This window comes from Medicago sativa, chromosome 7, assembly GCF_051527215.1.
Source record: "Medicago sativa cultivar Bolivia chromosome 7, Bolivia_mono, whole genome shotgun sequence".
NCBI lineage: Eukaryota > Viridiplantae > Streptophyta > Magnoliopsida > Fabales > Fabaceae > Medicago > Medicago sativa.
The window spans coordinates 104,519,898-104,540,529 of NC_140755.1; the positions used below are offsets into that span (position 1 = coordinate 104,519,898).

The 20,632-nt window shown below is 33.8% G+C and overlaps 2 protein-coding genes across 2 annotated transcripts; one reads left to right on the forward strand and one right to left on the reverse strand.

The window, feature by feature from the left end:
• Positions 1–3,390: 3,390 nt before the first annotated feature.
• LOC146911720 (nuclear transport factor 2-like) lies at positions 3,391–4,599 on the forward strand. Its single transcript, XM_085726655.1, has 3 exons — positions 3,391–3,695; positions 3,787–4,019; positions 4,241–4,599. The coding sequence occupies exons 1-3, from the start codon at positions 3,533–3,535 to the stop codon at positions 4,286–4,288; spliced, it is 444 nt and encodes a 147-aa protein (XP_085582781.1). The 5' UTR covers positions 3,391–3,532; the 3' UTR covers positions 4,289–4,599.
• Positions 4,600–13,375: 8,776 nt separating this feature from the next.
• LOC146911721 (uncharacterized) lies at positions 13,376–15,757 on the reverse strand. The gene is made up of 4 exons (XM_085729542.1): positions 15,562–15,757; positions 15,255–15,443; positions 14,427–15,172; positions 13,376–14,113 (listed from the first exon to the last, which is right to left on the reverse strand). Exons 1-4 carry the CDS (start codon positions 15,755–15,757, stop codon positions 13,376–13,378), a joined length of 1,869 nt encoding a protein of 622 aa, XP_085585668.1.
• Positions 15,758–20,632: the final 4,875 nt, after the last annotated feature.

Genomic DNA, 20,632 nt, shown 5'->3' on the forward strand with positions numbered 1-20,632 from the left:
AATTCTCTTGCCCATCAAAGTCTTTAACATGTTGGCTGTACGAACTCCCCAACATACTTTGTATCCCATATTTGTTAGGTTTGATATACTCCTTCCGTTTCAAAATGAGTGTCGCTTTAGGCTTTGGCACACAGATTAAGAAATGGAATGAAATAATCATTGGATATAGCGCTTTTACTAAACTGTCCTTACTTTATAAGAAAAAGACAAAATTAAAGTTGCATTGAAAATTGTGTGAGAGAAAAGTTGAAGTATTTATTGAGGGTAAAGTTGGAAGAAACAAATTAAAGTTGTATTGGAAATGTAAAGTGACATTCATTTTGAAACAATTTTTTTTGGCTAAAGTAACACTCATTTTGAAACGGATGGAGTATCATATATGTATCATTTAATGCTATTTAGCATTTTCTTTTTGATAATTATGTTATATATACTAAATATTTATTGTTGTTAGAGTTACTAATCTTTGAAGTAAATAGGCAATTATCCCCCTGAAATTGTAAGTTTCGTCAATTACCCCCCTGAAATTAACAAAACTTCAATTACTCCTCTGAAATTGCACAACGTTAATCAATTTACCCCCTCCGTCAAATTCTTCTGTTAGTCAACATGACGTTTTGCAATTACCCCCCTGAAGTTTTGCACTTATGTGCAAAATGCCCCCCAACTTGAAAATTTATATATATATATATATATATATATATATATATATATATATATATCATTGACTCAAAAGATATTAAAGGCAAACAATTAACAGTTAGCTAATTGTTAATGTTGCGATAAATCCCCCTAACTTTCTTCTTCAGTTTGGGATGTAGTATAAGAGTAATTTGTTGTAAGTTTATATAGAACAATTGAATTCATGACTTCAAATGAACATAATAAAACTACAATGATAACTTGGTCCCTCCTGCTTACAATTTCATGGGGATAATTACCTATTTACTCCTAATTTTTGTTACGAAATTTGTTTTTTGCTAATTTAGCTTTGATATAATTAATGAACTTTGTCTTATCATCTCTCTTAACTTGTTCTATGTTATCTTATTCGTTGTGTGATTATATGTCTGTCTAATTTTATTTAATTTGTACATATGCAATTATCCATATGAGAAGTGATGCTGCAATTCATATTGCAGCCATCATCCTCTTGACTTCAGGGTACTCTCTCCCAAATAGGATATGTTGATTACACGAATGACCTTTACCAAAATTTTCATGCTAATCAATCTATCCTCCTCATCTTACTATGATATTGAGGTTTTAATCTTCACTAGTTACGCCGGGTCACTGTCACCTAAAGTAACCTGCTCATCCTTTAATAATTATTCTAAATATTATTGTATTTTACGTTGTAGATATATTAAAAAAAAAAAACCGATAAGCTCACAAATGAACACGAAAATGTCACATGTCACAAATGGCCAAAAATAGTGGGTGCAAAACATAGTATACCGCTACGTTGTCTCTTTCATGACGTCGAAGGAAATGTGTGGCGTATTGTACAAACTACAAAGCACCAAAAAAAAGTAGACTTTTTTATGAGGTGATAAAAATTAAATTTTATTAAAAATGAGTTAAATATAAAGTGATATAGGTTAGGATGACAAAAGTTATGGTGCATAAGTTAAAGTTATGGTGCATAAGCCATAACTTATGCACCATGCATAAGTTAATCACAACCATCAGATAATTGGACACTTGTAATGATCCTATGGTTCTCACCTCAGACCCCACAATCAGTCCCCACAATCTTCTCCTACCTCATACGACTCAACCTTGCTCGCGCGCCACCTTAACCTCCGTAACTCCGACGTCGTTTTCCGGTTGATTCACGGCGGGATTGCGCCGACTCCATGGAAGCAGCTCGCACCAAGGTAACCACCGTTCACCGCCGTAATTGAAAGTCACACTAAAATTGACACTCACTCACTCAAACCGTGTGTGAAGTGAAGAAGAGAAGACAACAGAATCCGAAACAAACTTCACTTCGCTCTTTGACCCATCAGTCAATTCTCAACTTCCAATCCCACTGTCTTCCTCCGCATTTCCTTCCTTAAATCACTTTCTACTTTTACATATTTTTTAACGGGGCTTTTTTTTTTCTTCTGAGAATTGGTAAGGGTGTTAAATTTGCTACTTTGTTCTGTTTTCAATTTTGGGTATTTATATATTTTCATCAATGTATTATGCAGGTTAACAGTCTTTGATTTCGCCAAGAAAACGCTAGGTTTGTTTCTTGTCTTTTGTCAAATTGTTTCTAGATTCTTTGTTATTTCTTACCTATCATTATGTTTATTACGATGAATAACCCTAACAATGTATAACATCAAAACAAAATTAGCTAAATCAACTGCAATGACTCAACATTGTTTTAGACATGTTTTTGGGTTCCCCTTTCTGGGTACCAATTTGTTTCTGTATAGTTAGAATTCGCTGTGATTGTCTCAGGAACATGATTTTCATTTCTAGGTTTTTAATTAATTTGCAGAAATTTTCATATCTCTGTGTCTTTCTCCTTCTGTCTCTTTCTCTCAATAGTCTTTGTCAATTTTAGAATGTTTGATGACTGATTTGTTGAATTTTCTTTACAAGATGGAAATATTCCCTTTCAAATACCTAACTTATTGTTTTATATTAAGTATGGTTTATAGTGGAAATCTCAATTTGTGTGATTTTGAATTTACAGATTATTGGTAACATGGATTTAGAAGGAAGTGTAAAAGATTCAGTGCTTACTACTACTCAAGTCAGCATCGTTGGATTTGACTCTGATGTCAAAGCTTCTGATTTGGTGTCATACTTGGTAATCAGTGTTTTTAATTGTAATCTGGCCCTGTTGTGATTGTGATTATATAGATTGTAGAAAGTATAATGTTGTGAAACTTTCAGTATGTAAAATAAGTTTATTACAGTTACCTTGAAGCCTAGTTGCATACAACTTCCTAGCAATTTACAAAGGTCAAATCATTCGAACCAAGTTCTATTCCTATTCCCCAATAAGTATCAAGACTTTCAACAACCCAGTTTATTCCATTCCCTCAACAAATCCTTAAGACCCCCATTAAAAAATATAATTGAAGTTGTATTGTAATTCAGTTATATTGTTTTAATGTATATATGAAATGAAAATGGTATTTTTGTGAACTTGGATATGATTTCTCCATTGTAATTCAGCTATACCTCATCTTGAAGAGTTAATAGCTACTACTCTTGATATCTCCATTGTAATTACTTGCTGATGCCTTTTTAATTTATTTCCATTGTATGATCCTCTAAAATGTCCATTTGTTAACTCAGATTCTAATAAACATGGATTCGGTATTAGAAGTGGTTGAATTTGAAAACAATGAGCTTAATATTAATATCTCTAAATTTTATACTTTAACGAATCTTATTTCATTTCACCAAGCAGGGAATTGACAAGAAGATACAGTCATCGGATTATAGTAGACTTAGTGCAGAGATCATATATGTGGATGCACAAGAGTCTTTTGGTGGGGGAGTCGCTGTCTTCGTCACCGGGTTTATGATAGGAAAGGATGGCATTAAGCAGAAATTTACTCAATCTTTCTTCCTTGCTCCTCAAAAGAAGGGCTACTTTGTTTTGAATGATGTTTTCAGATATGTTGATGAAATTGAAATCAAAGAACCCGATCATGATATCAGAAATCCTGTCTCTCTTAACAATGGTAATATGATGCATAAGGTGTGATTTTATTAACGGTTTTTGTTTCCTTTATCTGTTAACTTAAGTTGCCTATTTCCTCAACCTTCTTTCAGTGTCAGATCCTCCTGTACTGGAGACACCAGTTCCAGAGCAAATATATGTGACTGTTGAGGATGGCGATTGGGAAAAACTAGACGTCTACAATCCAGAAAATGAGCAAGTGTCTGTTGAAGAAGAGGAAGCTCGTGTTGCTGTGGTTCTTGATGAAATTCCTGATGATTCACAGAAGGTAGCTGGATTGGCTTCCCAAATCGAAGAAGTGTCGAAGAAGTCATATGCCTCTATTGTAAGTCTATGTTCTAAAATTCCCTCTTCCTTTCTTACTCTTTTGAGACACTCACTGCTTTACCATAGTAAATGTCACTTGTTATATTCTTAACTATCACACTAGTTGAAATGCTGAAATTTGAACTGAATGATACTTTAATTGTCATTTTATCTAGAAGAGTAATAACTGCTTCTGCTACTAATTATTGAGATTGCTTCTGTTATATTCTTGCATGTCAGGCTAAATGGCTAAGCACGCTGGTGCAAAAGATGAATTTAAAGATTTGAAGATGAGATTTGCTGGTGGACAGTAGGTCAACAATTGATCCTCCTGGAAAGCATTCAGTTGGCCGTGGTAGAAGAAAGCATATAGAGACACGATTCCATTTTCAAAGTTAGCTAGTATGTTAGTTAGATAACTTCCTCTAAAAAAATGTTAGTTAGATAACTTGGTTGATAAGAAACAAGTTAGTAAGTGAGATTACTTGTGTTACAGATAATGAGTTAGTTTAGAGTTTGTTGCTTACTCACTTTGTATAAATGACATGGTAACAACTAATTCATCACCAATTAAGAATTTTTTGATTCTTCATCAAACACCTCACTCTCTCAATCTGTGTAATAATATCTAAATCCCAAAATCTATCATATTGTTCTATGAATGATTTCATCAAAACCCTTTTCTTTCAGCTCGTCCATTCTCTCAATAAAAGTCTTTCATTGTTTTTTAATTCTTCAAGCTGTTAAAAAATTATCCAACCAATTTAATTTTTTAGACAATTAGTTTGGTTTCGTGTAGAACACTATCAAAACCATTAAACCACACTTATGGTTTCAGTAATAGTTTTTATTTAAAACCATTTGTCAATAATAATTTTCACTATTCTTTTATTTTATTTAGCATTTGACAATTATTTTTCTTTCACATACAAGTCTATTAAAACCATTAAAGCGCAATTATATTTAGACAAAGTCAGAAATTCGTTTTACAACGTAAGAAATAAAAGAGAGATGACGAGACTTTACAAAAAAGTGGTTACTTATTGATTAATTCACATTAGGTTATAAGTGTGTACTATTAAGTGGTTACTTAATAATGATTTGAATGTTTATCACAATTTTTTTATTACAAAACCATTAGACAATTATTTTGGTTTCACATTGAAAACTATCAAAACCATTAAACCATACGTATGGTTTCAGTAATAATTTCAGTGCATAACATGGATCATGATAATGTAATTTTTTATTGTTAATTTAATTGTGCTTGAGTATTTTATATTTAATTAACATTCACGAAGCTGTTCAGTCGATTATTTGCGAAGTAGGAAATGCTTCGATGTGAAATCTGTTGGTATAAGCTGGAATTCGGATTTGATGAATTATTGAGAATGTTGTGATGAATTGTGTTGTTTATGATCAATCCGGTTCGGATCTGGTGTTAGCATTACTCACGGAAACCATTTTCAGTGCAAAATGGTTTTGGAGTCTAACTCACGGAAACCATTTTCACTGCAAAATGGTTTTGGAGTACAACTCACAGAAACCATTTCCACAACAAAATGGTTTTGAAACCAACTCACAGAAACCATAGCCATAGCAAAACCATTAGACAATTATTTTGGTTTCTCATAGAAGACTATCAAAACCATTAAACCATAATTATGGTTTCAGTAATAATTTCAGTGTATACCATCTTAATCATTATTCAAAACCATCTAACAACAATAATTTCATTAAAAACCATTACACAATTATCTTGGTTTCACATACATGATTATCAAAACCATTAAACCATAATTATGGTTTCAGTAATAATTTCAGTGTATAACATGTTAAACAACGTTCCAGTAAAGAAACTCATAATCCATACTCATTTCTCTCTCTAACTCATAAAAAGCGTATTCAAAACAGCTTATTTTGTGCAAAATACTTGTTTTGCACAAATAAGCTGTTTTGTATAAATAAGTTGTTTTGAATAAGCTGTTTTGCACAAATAAGCTATTTTGTATAAATAAGTTGTTTCGAATAAGCTGTTTTGTATAAATAAGCTGTTTTGAATAAGCAGTTTTGCACAAATAAGCTCTTTTGTATAAATAAGTTGTTTCGAATAAGATGTTTTGCATAAATAAACTGTTTTGAATAAGTTGTTTTGCACAAATAAGCTATTTTGTATAAATAAGTTGTTTCGAATAAGCTGTTTTGCACAAATAAGCTATTTTGTATAAATAAGTTGTTTCGAATAAGCTGTTTTGTATAAGCTGTTTTGCACAAATAAGCTGTTTTGTATAAATAAGTTGTTTTGAATAAGCTGTTTTGCACAAATAAGCTATTTTGTATAAATAAGTTGTTTCAAATAAGCTGTTTTGCATAAATAAACTATTTTGAATAAGTTGTTTTGCATAAATAAGTTGTTTTGAATAAGTTTTTTTTTAAAAATGAAATCGGAATAATCTGTTTTGTATAAATAAGTTGTTTTGAATAAGTTGTTTTGCACAAATAAGCTGTTTTGTATAAATAAGTTGTTTTGAATAAGCTGTTTTGCACAAATAAGCTATTTTGTATAAATAAGTTGTTTCGAATAAGCTGTTTTGTATAAGCTGTTTTGCACAAATAGGTTGTTTTTTAAAATGAAATCGGAATAAGTTGTTTTGTATAAATAAGCTGTTTTGAATAAGCTGTTTTGCACAAATAAGCTGTTTTGTATAAATAAGTTGTTTTGAATAAGCTGTTTTGCACAAATAAGCTATTTTGTATAAATAAGTTGTTTCGAATAAGCTGTTTTGCATAAATAAGCTGTTTTGAATAAGTTGTTTTGCATAAATATGTTGATTTGCATAAATAAGTTGTTTTGAATAAGTTGTTTTTTAAAATGAAATCGGAATAAGTTGTTTTGTATAAATAAGCTGTTTTGAATAAGTTGTTTTGCACAAATAAGTTGTTTTGTATAAATAAGTTGTTTTGAATAAGCTGTTTTGCACAAATAAGCTATTTTGTATAAATAAGGTGTTTCGAATAAGCTGTTTTGCATAAATAAGCTGTTTTGAATAAGTTGTTTTGCATAAATATGTTGTTTTGCATAAATAAGTTGTTTTGAATAAGTTGTTTTTTAAAATGAAATCGGAATAAGCTGTGTTGTATAAATAACCTGTTTTGTATAAATAAGTTGTTTTGAATAAGCGGTTTTAAAAAAAGTGATCCTAATAAGTTGTTTCGAATAAGCTGTTTTGCATAAATAAGCTATTTTGAATAAGTTGTTTTTTAAAATTAATCGGAATAAGCTGTTTTGCATAAATAAGTTGTTTTGAATAAGCGGTTTTTAAAAAATCATTCTAATAAGTTGTTTTGCATTTATAAACTATTTCGAATAAGCTATTTTGCATAAATAAATTGTTGAGAAAAAATTTATAATATGAGGCTTTATTAGGCCCACAAATAAATAGATTTTATAGTGGGCTTGACCCCAAATAATTCTTTTCACTTGGGGTGTAGAAAGCAATTATGTTGGGTATAGAAAGCAATTATGCACGGTGCATAAGGATCTCCTTATGCACCATAACCACACTCGGTTAGGATATATAATCGAGGAATAAGTTTGAGTGAATTTAAAATTAGGATGTATTTGTTAAAATTTGAGTGAATTTTAGTTATGGATAATTTCAACGATGTGTAAATAAATTTTAATATTGATGAAAGAAATTGGGAAGCAAACAAAAAAGAGTAAAAATTCCTTTGAATAACTTTTTTTACTCCCTCCGTCCCAAATTGTATGACGTTTTGGGCATTTCACATATATTAAGAAATGTAATTAATATTGTGTGGGAAAGAGTAGGGGTGTTCGCGGTGAGGTTTGGTTCGATTTTGAGCATAAAAGTCATCCAAACCGCGAGATAAAAAAGCATGTGGTTTGGTTCGGTTCGGTTGATTTTTAAAAAGTCATCCAAACCAAACCAATGCGGATTGGATTGGTTCGGTTTGTGCGGTTTATCATGAGATAAAAAAAAATATTACATTAACTATAATATTGCCAACTTTTTACAAAATAAACATAGGACATTTTATTTGTTGTTTACATGATAAAATATTAGGTAAAACTTATATTAAAATAGGTAAAATTAAGAAGAAACATAAGCATGAATCAAATTATTGGGAAGAAAAGGAAACAAATTCATCACTGGAAATGAATTGAATAAGATGGAAAGGAATTAGAATAAAATCTGATGGTGCAACAATGGAAAAATCGAATCAAAAGAGATTATTCTTGGGCTATGTAATTGAGATATTACATGTTTAAGTAATATTCATTATTCTTGCGGTTTGGTTTGTTTGGTTCGGTTGCTGAGATGCAAACCGCAAACCAAACCGAACCGCGCGGTTCATTGCAAAAGTCATCCGAATTCATCCAAACCAAGTGCGGTTTTTTGCGGTTTCGGTTTCGATTGGTTTGGTTGGCGGTTTTTCTATTGGGTTGGTTCGGTTTTGAACACCCCTAGGAAAGAGATATTATGATTTGTTTTACAAAATTGTCTTTAATAAATTATATGGGAAAGATAAACGAAGGAATATTGAAATAAGAGAAAGTAATAAATAGTTAAAGATATAATAGAAAAAGTAACATTAATATTTCATTGGTATTATAAAGCGACATATAATTTGGGACAAATATTTTTTTCTAAAATGACATACAATTTGATACAGAGGGGTAATAAGAAAATTGAAGTCATAATCTATGTAATCTCGAATTTAGAGCAAGTCATACTAGCCATTGATCTGTCGACTTAGTTTTAGAAGTGAACTGACTTGTTTTGACTTTTAACAATCAATTCAATACGCTCTTGGCCGCCTTATTTCGTTGAACTTTCGTAGCTAGTGATACTGATTGTGTTATTCCTATCCTATCGTTTTTTTTTAAGAGCAAATTTTATTAAACAACCAGATCTCTGCTCAAGACGAACAGAGACCGGTGAAACTGAAAATACAAACAAGAGACGCCGTATATAGGTAGAACACCCGAAAATAAACACCCTAAAACAACCCCTGAGGACAACACCCACCAAAATACACGTCACCACCTAAAACAGACTCCTTCACGAAAACGACCACTGTAAAAACGGTATCAAACACCATCCGTCATCACTACTCACCCCCAAAGAAAAACACCCCTAAAAAATAAACTCCCAGTCCTGAACACCAACGCTGAGCCACATTCGAAAAGCTCCTAACTCCGAAAGATCAATGCAGCTTCCACCACCGCTCGACCTCCCTTTTTTATTCTTCATCTTAATAAATACCCCCTCTCCTCTACCTTCCATTCATCCAATCCATTACATTCTTATTCTTCTTCTCAAGCATACCTTCCCACTTCTCTATCTTAATTATTTGCTTTATGATGTTCAGCAAAAGCTACAAGCAAGTTCAGCACCATGGTCATGGAGGAAGAAGACATACCGTTGGCACAAAAGATATACCAAAAGGATGCGTTGCAATCAAAGTAGGTCATGGTGAAGAGCAACAAAGATTTACAGTACCTGTGAATTACCTCAATCACCCTCTCTTTCTTCACCTACTCAAAGAGGCAGAGGAAGAATATGGTTTTTCTCACCAGGGTACTATAACTATACCTTGTCAATTGCTAGAGTTTAAAGATATTCTTCAACACATGATTCATATTGATAATTATAAGTCCCTCCAATACCAACATCACCTTGTTGGCTGCTTCAGACCTTCATCTCTCTAGCTACCTTATCTTGTTGTAATTAAACACTTTATGTAGTATACACAATTTTTGTAAGTTTTTTCTCTTCGTGCATATATCAGTGGTCCTGATTAACTACTGCAAATTCATCATCTATATGAGGTAGAAAATAAATGAACATGAAGATTCTAGCTTGCAACTTCAATTTCTCCCCAAACAATTTTGTGTCAATGACTGTATGTAGTCGTATAGAGAAAAAATATATAAATCATTTTCTTTTTTTATTTGATTTTGATTTTATGTTTGATTCTTTTTTCCTTTCCTTTTCCTGAGAGGGTTGAGGGTTGAGTTAAAGGTGTTTACATTACAAGTTAGGTTGTCTCGAATTTGACCAAACCCAATATCCAAATCAATCACTTGTCTTTGATTTCCATTGATTGTTCTATCCATACTTTTTATACTAAAACGGAATCAAACCAACTCAATCGTCAATAGATTGGGTTGGGTTCACCGATCATGCTGAAGAATGATTTTAAAATTCAAATAAAAAAAGTAATTCAATTAACACATTTGTAGTACTTAACCTGTAAAAAAATCGTAAATTTTGGTACTTATTTTGAATAGACACATCGTCCAATGCTTAAAATTTCTTCTACAATTTGAATCAAGTTCAAAAGCAAATGCATATTATTTATGGCAAAAGTGACAGTGTCAAGAGGTCTCTCAAATTAAATTTATCCTTTGATTTTTACGATTAATAAAAACTATATACATAATAAAAAAAGTAAATTTATGGTAAGTATTGTGTGTTTTAGATAATTTTTATATATATAAAGTACGACATGTCAGTGGGTTGAATTTACGAGTTCAAAATATCAAATCCACTATCCAATCCAAACATCATTGAGTTTGCATGGGTTGGTTCAGTTTAGACCCAAATACGATTGAGTTTGTTAGGTTGCTATTTTTCTCACTCACCAAGATTTGAGTCCATGTTATGTCGAAACAAAAAGATTTGAGTCCATGTCATATTATTTATTAATTCTTAGTTCAAATTAATTAAACTACACAATTTCACGGGTTGGCATCACTAGAATGGAGTCAAGTACTAACGTGATAAAGAAGTTAGATTGATTATTTTTATTTAGTTTCCTTAATTTTAGGAAACAAATTGATGATAGTGCTTTATAAATTTAATGAACAAAATGATGGTTTACTCAATCAATTTCCCACCATTATATTGAAGTAAAAATATTTGTTGTGGTTCACATACAGATTCATAGTAATTTCTGAACAAATACTTTCTACCACCAAGACACTTTTAAAAAAAGTAAAACCATGAGTATACATAAAGACTAAGTGGACAATACTTCATAAATGTCATGTGTTGGAAATTTGCTCTCCACCCAGCAACTTTTACTCGCACCCTGCAGCCATGCCGAAAATGCTCATGCGCTAGTTAACTTGCGCAAGTGTAAGTTTCTGCACAAGTTAACTTACGCAACGCAAGTTAAGTGGCGCAAGGATACTTTTTCAAATTATTTTTATTAACTTATTCGAAATTATTTTGTTTATTTTAACTTTATTCAAATTATGTTATTTTCTTAACTTTATTAACTTTATTCAAAATTATTTTATTAACTTTATTTTGAAATTATTTTGTTTACATTAATCTAAATTATTTTCTTAATTTTATTCTAAATTATTGATTCAATATTATTCTTTATATTAATACAAATATAAATAAAGGTAAATACAATACAAATATAAATAAAGGTAAATACAACAAATATAAAACAAAGGAACAAAATTGAGGCATAAATAATCTCTCATTTTATTAATAATTCATAAATTACATTACAATAATTCATATGATAAAAAGTAATCTACTTATTCACTAAATCTACTTATTTTATCCTTCTTGGGGTAAAAAGTGAACAATCTTCGTGGGGTAAAATAGTGAGCAGCCTTCTTGGGGAAAATACATCATCAACCCTTGGGCTAAATTTAAAGCTGTTTTTTTTTACCACACGAAGTTCTTTTTACCCACGGTAAAAAGTTTATGCGGTTAAAAAAACAGGTTTAAAATTATCCCAAGGGTCGATCATTTCCCCAAGTCGGCTACTCACTATTTTAGCCCGACGAAAATTGATCACCTTTTACCCCAAAGAGAATATTGAAAAGAAAAAGAAGAAAGAAGAGAAATAGAGGGAGAGAGTGATGAGGGGGAGAAAGTGAGATGGTGTGAGGAATTAGGGAAATATGTAGATGTATTTATAGGTAGAAATGGTAGTATATGTGGTAAATACCATTATGTAGATGTATTTATAGGTAGAAATGGTAGTATATGTGGTAAATACCATTAATGTGGTCAAAAAACATGTAAAATTTGGTAGAAAACGTGTGGATTGAATGTTGAAACATTGACCACAGACCAAAAAAACGTTTGTTCTTCAGTTCTGACCACCGGCCAACGTGCGTGACTTAACTCACGCATGGCTTACAACGTGCGTGACTTAAGTCACGCATTGCTTACAACGTGCGTGACAAGTCACGCATTGCTTACAACGTGCGTGACTTAAGTCACGCATTGCATACAACGCGCGTTAGTTAAGTCACGCTGCGTGACTCAACTAACGCAAGGGTATATTTGGAAGCAGTGCAGGGTGCGAGTAAAAGTTGCTGGGTGGAGAGCAAAATTCCATGTGTTGGCCTTGAGATCGGAATATGGACGCGCTAGGTAGAAACCTAAGCCCAATCCTTTAGTCTCTTAGCGATGAGTATCGAATATTGTTCTCGTGCATCAAATAGTCTCATATTGCCTTAGATCAAGGCGAAAAAGATTAGCATTTCCGTTATTCATCTATCCATTGAGTTTTCTTTAGCAAAGAATAAAATTATGAAACTTGCACAAGATCCAAAGTAAATAATACCTCAAAAATATCCTTCTTTATCGTAAGTCATTTAACAAAATCAATTATATGAATTCAATTCATTCAAATAATTTTGAGTATTACTTTTCCCACCCTATGACTTTCCTAACGCGCCCTATTTTTTTCCAAAATTACCCTCGGGGATTTCCGGATTATATAATCCGGAATGAATCAGTGCACAGAACTGAAACAGATTTTCATGTCATTGTGGTTTTTATCATTTTTTTTCAATAAATCATTATATATGTTTGTATAAAAGACAATTAACTTAAATATTATTTCAAAAAATGATTATATATATATATATATATATATATATATATATATATATATATATATATATATATCATTATACCAAAAAAGAGTTGAATTTATATCATTACACATTTCACCTAATGATATACATTTCAACTAAACTAATGATATATATCTAATCTATGGCGCCGAAAGATCAATGGGACTATCATCCACTTCAACCTTCACAACAGGAGCAGGTCCAGCACCAACCCTCTCATCGGGATCAAGATTTTCAACAACGTACAATTCTTCATCATCTTCTATGACCTCTACACCCGCCGCCCGACTTAGCTCATTATAATCTGCCATACGACTGACATATCTATCAGGCCATGTGTCTGCATCCTCTCGATGGTATTGTCTCCATAGAGCAGGAGTGGGAGGAATCGGACAACCATCCTTCAATTTCAAGGCCATAAAATGGTTGTCATTCACATATGCCAGACATATCTACGGATCGATAGTTGGAGGCGGCGGTGGACCACATAGAGGGAAAAAGGTTTCTGATTTCCCAATGGACAACACAACAACCGCTTGGTTGAATTTCTGTGCGATGAGGAACCCCATATCCGGCATTGTCATCCATTTATCCGGTGGTGCATTGCCAATACCGGAGTAGGATAGAGCGTCCAAGACCTCTTTATACCGCCTATCATCATTAATCATCCTCCGATAGCGGCCATTTTCTACACCGATAAGCTCTTTGTAAAGGTTGTACCAGACTAATATGTGATCATCAACAGTCAAGTTACGTAGGACCGCAACTGCTCGGAACCCACAATGGCCATCACCGGGTACATCCGTAACCTTTTGAATAAAGCCATGCATCCAAATTGGGATTTGGTCTTTGTTTGGTATGTGGACCTCAACGGGTGTTGGCTTCTTGGGATTTTTTGGAATTGGCTTAGGAGGAGTAGGAGACATGTTGCTTTTCCGTGCTCTCTTTCTACTTGTCCCCGTTGACCGTGTCTGTGAACTCTGTGGTTCTTGCTCTTGGGAGTCAACAATCTCCCATAGGAAAGGGGACCGCCTTGTCGATCGAATGCTTTGCTTATCTTTCTTTGGAGCTCCTTTGGTGGTGACCTTATTTGACGGTGGACGCATAGAGGTGGTTTCCGGTAAAACAAATTGCCGGAATTGTTCTTTCAAATGCACTTTCATGTTGTAATCGACGTCCTTGAACCGCGCCTACAATGTGTAACAAAACAGTCAGAAGAAAACCAGTCAAAAACATGCCATTCTGTTACTACTGGTGTCTTCCGGATTATACAATCCGAAATAGACAGGGTAATCCGGATTGTATAATCCGGAACTTCCGGATACACCCTTTGCATGAGCCTTAAATGCACTTGCATGGGGCGTAAATGCTACTTATCCGGATTACATAATCTGGAATACATCTGTTATGTCCGGATTATGTAATCCGGATTGCACCAGTACAGAATACAGAAACAGAAATCCTGGGCAGAACATAAACTAACACAGTGTTGGGAAAAAATACCTGGAGAATATCCCATTCTGGCAATAGAGAGATGTCTTCTTTTTTAAGCTTCGGGTCAACCTCGTACTCGAACCCCAACCTCTTCCAGTGGGTGTGAATTTCTTCCAAACGAATGGCAGTGCCGTTCTTGATCTTCAAAGCTAGCATACACGCACCCGGTAATCCGTAAATGATCAAACTCAAACAACCACATCTTGATTTATTCGTACCAATTTCAAGTGCTTTATTGTACTCCACTACGAGATGATGCAAAACTTCCCTTGAAATGTTTCGGATCAACCTAGACCACAACACCTTGTCTTTGAACCGATGTTCAAGCATGATAATGCTCGTCTGAAACGAAGCATGTATTGCGATATGTTGCATCTCTAGCATGGCATGAACGGATTTCCAATTTGTGCTCAAATCACCCATACTACTACTCAGATACTTTTTCAACCGAGCGTGTGCAGATTCAGCTCTGTTTGTTGTAGTATTCCCCATATGAAGGTGTTTGTCAACCCAAAACCTCACAAACTTATCCTTAACCGGATCCAAAATTGTCTTTTCAACATAATCCAAAAACTTGGGAAATTTTGCGCATACAACTTTGAACCGGATCCAATTATCAATATATGCTTCCTCCGTGTCGGAGTCCACAATATCCATCCATGCAGCCATCACAGTCTTCACAACCGAACCAGGCTTAATCGGTTGCCCATTCTTGCCTTTGAGATCCGTCACTTTGCAATCCACTTTACACTTTTCTCTCACATTTTGTCCAATGTGATATGAGCACAACAAAGTAGTAGCTTTAGGGATAGAGATCTTTGGAGTGCAACATCTCACGACACCTCTCAAGAGCCCAATAAACATTGTCTTGCCTCTCAGACATCATATAGGCAAAAGCAATGGAGAATGTTTTCTTGGTAGAGGTGTTACCAACAAACTCAAGCAATGGAAGACGATACTTGTTTGTCTTGTATGTGGAATCCAACACAAGCATCGTGGAGAAAGTGTTAAACAACTTGATAGACTCTGGATGTGCCAAAAAAAAAATCATTGACTTCATCAGAATCATGATACTTCCTACAATGAAAAATGTAACCATTATCAACCAAAGACTTCAAGAGATGTTGCATGTCATTCCTCGTACCCCTAATGGACCGCCTATATCTGTAAGTAGCATTATAAACGTGTTTGATGGTAGTTGAAGTGGTACGGTTCCTCTTCTTTAAGTTGGTAAGCATTTGCCTCAGAGGAACATTAGATTCCACCATCTCTTCAAGGTGAACACGTTCATTTGGGTTTAGACGATCGGCGGTTTTATGACCTTTCAACACATCTGTCATGCCATGGTTGTGTCCGGAATACAGGGCGTGCGGAATATCTTCTCCGGAATACATCTGTTATGTCCGGATTATGTTATCCGGATTGTATTTCAACTGACCAACCCCAAGTTTCGCAAGTCCTCACGAGACAGGGTGATTTTCAAACGGTCCGGATTATACATTCCGAATATTGTCCGGAATATATTATCCGGATAAAGGGTATTTTGGTCAAAAAAATAGGGCGCGCGAGAAGGCTTTAGGGTGGGAAAAGTAATACTCAATAATTTTTTATCACCGTAAAACCAAACACATGTTTGGTGTATGTTTGATTTTGTGATGACAAGAACTGATTTTAAGGGTTCGTTTGGTTCGAGAATTAGGAAGGGAGGGGAGGGGAGAGGAGGGATTTTAACGGAGGGGAGGGGAGGGGAAATATTTTAATTAAAAATGTGTTTGGTTTGCAAGAGGAGGGGAGGGTAGGGGGAGGGATTTTAAAATTATTTTACCGTTTTACCCTTAAACTTAATTAAATAAAAGAAACTACTTGTTTTTACGATTTCAGAGATCGACGAAAGACAAGCACACATCTAAGCTGCTTATTTTATCTCAAACTAGCTCATATATGTTGCACAACAAGACATGAATAGGTGAATTATCAGTAAAAAAAAGAAACAACAAGTAATAATAAGCTGAATTAAAATAAGATAATAATAATAATATGGTTGTTGACAGCAATAAAGTAGTAGTAGCAGTGGTTTGTACATGTAACAAATAAGAGAGATAGATAGATAATATAATAATAAAAATTGTTACAAGAATAAGATAACCTAATAATAATAAGATTGTTACGAAAATAATATAATCTAATAATAATAAAAGTTGTTACAAGGTTAATATTGAGATTTGAAATTAATTTAAGGATAATTATGGCAATGTAATAAAATTTTAAAGAGATTTGCTCCCCTCTCCTTCTAAAAATTGAACCAAACACATCAAATTGAAAATCTCCCCTCCCCTCCCCTCTCCTCCCCTCCAAAACTCTCGAACCAAACGGACCCTAAGTAAATTGATTCTATATAAAAGTAAGTTAAAAGGAAATTAACGTTTATTTGGATATATTCATTTGAAATGGAGTTAAACAATAAATCTAAAATACAATTTATAACTTCAAGTAGAATCAAAATTATATATACAAATATTATTTATGCACAAAAACAATCTAATATGTCAAAATCAATTTTTAGATTTATAAGGCTAGGGCCGCCCAGCCCAACCCGATTTCAAAGCTCTAATGGCCTCCCTCCTTAAAGATTGAAAGGTATTTAACTTTTGGGTCTCGCTAACCGATGCCTCGGGAAACTGGTTAAGAATACTAAAAAGGTAATTTATGACTTTTTTTAACTTGTTGTATATTAATTACATAATTTCAAAGCATTAAATACTATATAACTTCTTTTTTTAATATTCTTAACCAGTTCCCCGGACACCAGTTAGCATTTCCCTTAACTTTTTCATACTCACTTTATTGACTTTGCTTCAGCCATTGCCAGCACGCAATGCCACGTAATAATAAGAATCGGTCAAATAGTAGAGTAGGCAATCCGCAAATGTAGTGGGAATTAGATACAGCCTCGACTTCCATGATTTTTTTGCTTATACTTAATTAATTAAATGCATAAAAATTTAGCACCTGTCAACAATTTATGGTATACGTATAACATTTTTGTAAAAGAAAAAAAGCATATGTCTAGTCAAAAAAAGAAAACGAAAAAGAAAAGCATATCTAACATGGAAATTTCATATGGAATTCAAAATTAGAATAATATAAGTCATAGGAATACAGATATCCCAAAAGATATTCTTGTTTGCATTTCATATTGTTCATCAAATACCACCGTGAGGTGATGGGTTCTCGTTTAAGAAGGAACGCCAGTTCAAGAATCATTTTTCTAAATAAAGGACGGTTCCTTTGACCAATTTGTAACACTCCTCAGTTAACAGATTCTTAATCAACTAAAATTAAACACTCATTAGCTTTTGATTCAAATTTCTTACATCTTTTAATGGATAATAACCTATAATCTTTTCATTTACATTTTAGGTAGGAGGAGTGTACCCCTCAAAAACAAAAACAAAAAAGGTAGGAACGTACTTGTAGTACATTGAATCTTGAGTTTAATTTTAATTTAGAATTTGCCACTCTTTTTTTTTCGGAATTTTTAGAATTTACAATTTATGTGTATAATGTGCGAAATCGTTTTTACACAACCAATTATTTCCCTTTCTTTTTACATAAATGTGTTTGCAAATATATTAAAGAGTTTAATGATGATGAGTTGTCAGTACAAAAACAACTTTGCACAATGCATAATATATGCAAGGTCCGGGGTTCGAACCCCGACCACCACCAAAAAAATAAAAACATTTTGAATTACCAAATAAATTAAAAACATTAATTGATGTGACGATTCTAAATATTTTGATTGGTTGTGAGTGCAAAATTGTTTTGGACCGTCAACCCACCACCATTAAACTCCATATTAAAAAAGATTTAATTTATATTAATTGATATTGTAAAAAAATTACTTTTCAATCCATCACAATGATTCAAAAAAAAAAAATTGACGGTTATCATATTTAACTCTTTTTTTTTTGGGAAAGTATTTAACTCTTTTTTTTTTGTCCTTTATTATTTTTTGTGTTAATCGTCTAATTTTTAAGAAAAACAAAAGAAATTAAGTAAAGTCTAGTCAATAATTATTCCACTCAAAAATCCAACTCAAATTATTTTAATTAATTTGTCATTAGTGGAACTTATTAACCACTCAAATCTAATTGCTTGGTTATATTTAACTTTTATTTTTGACAAAAGAAAAAGTTAGATATGATACGACAATACAAAACGGTTTATAATGATAACACCTAAAAATTATTCTCTCTTTTTTTTTTAGAAATTATTCTCTTTTAAAAAAATAATACTATGATATGATACTATAATAAAATATTATGATTGAATATTTGTTTGTAATTTTGTAACCATAACTATTAAACCCTTAAATTTGATAATTAGATTTAATAAAACAAATTCGAAAAAGCTCTAATCATATAGTATAATTCTCTCTGTCTCCTAGGGTTTCCTCAGCTAGGGTTTCCAGCGCCTCCCTTTTTTGAGCTGCCGCCGCACCTGGGCCGGATCCATCTTGTGAGATGTTGATTCTCATCTGATCCATGATCTAGATGTTTCTATTCAGGCATATTTATACCTTCTCCAACACAGATTGATGTCATCCCTCACAAACCCTAGTCTTCTTGTGTAAACTTGTATGCGTTTTCTTGTTTCTGTTTTCGGTCTGTCAGTTTTCCTTGTCACTTTCTTCATCGTTTCCTATTTCCAAACCGTTTCCATGGATCCCAACAACCTTAACATCGATGGTCTGACCTTATCAGAGGAGGGTTTAACCATAAACCTCGCATCTGAGCCAGAAACCGTTGTTGTTCTCGAACATTGCCTAATCGGTCGTGTCCTTGTTGATCGCGAAATTCAATTCGCCTATTTCAGTGAGCGTATGTCTCGTGCTTGGAAGCCAGGCAAGAAAGTTACAATTACTAAGTGTGTGTCTGATCGTTACCTATTCCAATTTCACCACAAGGTCGATGCTGCACGCATCCTTGATGAAGGCCCGTGGCTGTATGATAACTTTCATATTGTCATGGACCGGATTGCCCCTGGTGTCGTACCCAGTTTTGTCCCACTGAATCACATTGATTTCTGGGTGCAAGTCCACGGTTTACCCTTTGGTTTCATCCAACAGAAAGTAGGTCAAGGTATAGGTAGCTTTTTAGGTACCTTTAAGTCTTATGATAGTCGTAACTCAATCCATAGCTCTTATATGCGTATTCGTGTTGCCATTGATGTTACTGTCCCTTTGAAACAAGAATGGCGTGTCCGTGCTAGTAACGGTTCCTTTGTTACGGTTACTTTTAAATATGAAAAGCTGGGTGTTTTTTGTCACAGGTGCGGTCTGTTGGGACATACTGACAAAGTGTGCCCAGAATTGTTTGAGCTGGAATCTGATGACGGTGTTCGTAATTGGGGCGCCTACCTTAAGCTAGTTACTCAAAGGATAGGTTCTGCTGCAACCAACTGATGGCTACAGGACCCTATTCCTGCTTCAGTACCACGACACACAAAGGATGTTGTTGTTCCTGCTGGTCGAAATGCAACAGATGGTGGTCAGGTTGTACCAAGTTTCAACGACAGAATGATTGCTGTCCAGAGTCAATTAACTGCTATAAAACATGATGTTCTCGCTGCCCAAATTGCTGCAAAGGCTAAACACGGTTCAGGTGCTAGTGGTTCTTGTCAGGTGCATCTCTTACCTTCTTCCTCAACAGGTAATTCAGCCTCAAACTTGCTGTCTGACGGTGAATTTGTGCTGGGTTTGGCTGCTGGTCCGTTTCTTAATGCTGGTTGTGAGGAGTCTCATGATTTTACTGGTTCCGATTTGAAGAAAAGGAAGAGAATGTTGGCCCTTCAGAATGGTGAAGAATCATCATTTGCTGCTGATGGGGATGAGTGAAACATTGTAATAGGTACAAATGTTAGTCATGGGGGGATGTTGAAATGAATGTAATTTCTAATCTTGTATTTGATGACAAAGATGTAATGGCAGGTCCTGATGATCAGGCCTGCCTAGGTAAATGAATCTAGTGGCATGGAATTGCCGGGGTGTAGGTAGCCCGAGTGCAATTCCCGACCTAAAATACCTAGTTCGGCACTTCAATCCGGACATCCTTTTCTTAAGTGAGACTCTAGCTCACCGAAATAAAATTGAAGAACTACGTTATTTGCTTGGTTACGATTCTTGTGTTCGTGTAGACCGCACCGGTAGAGGC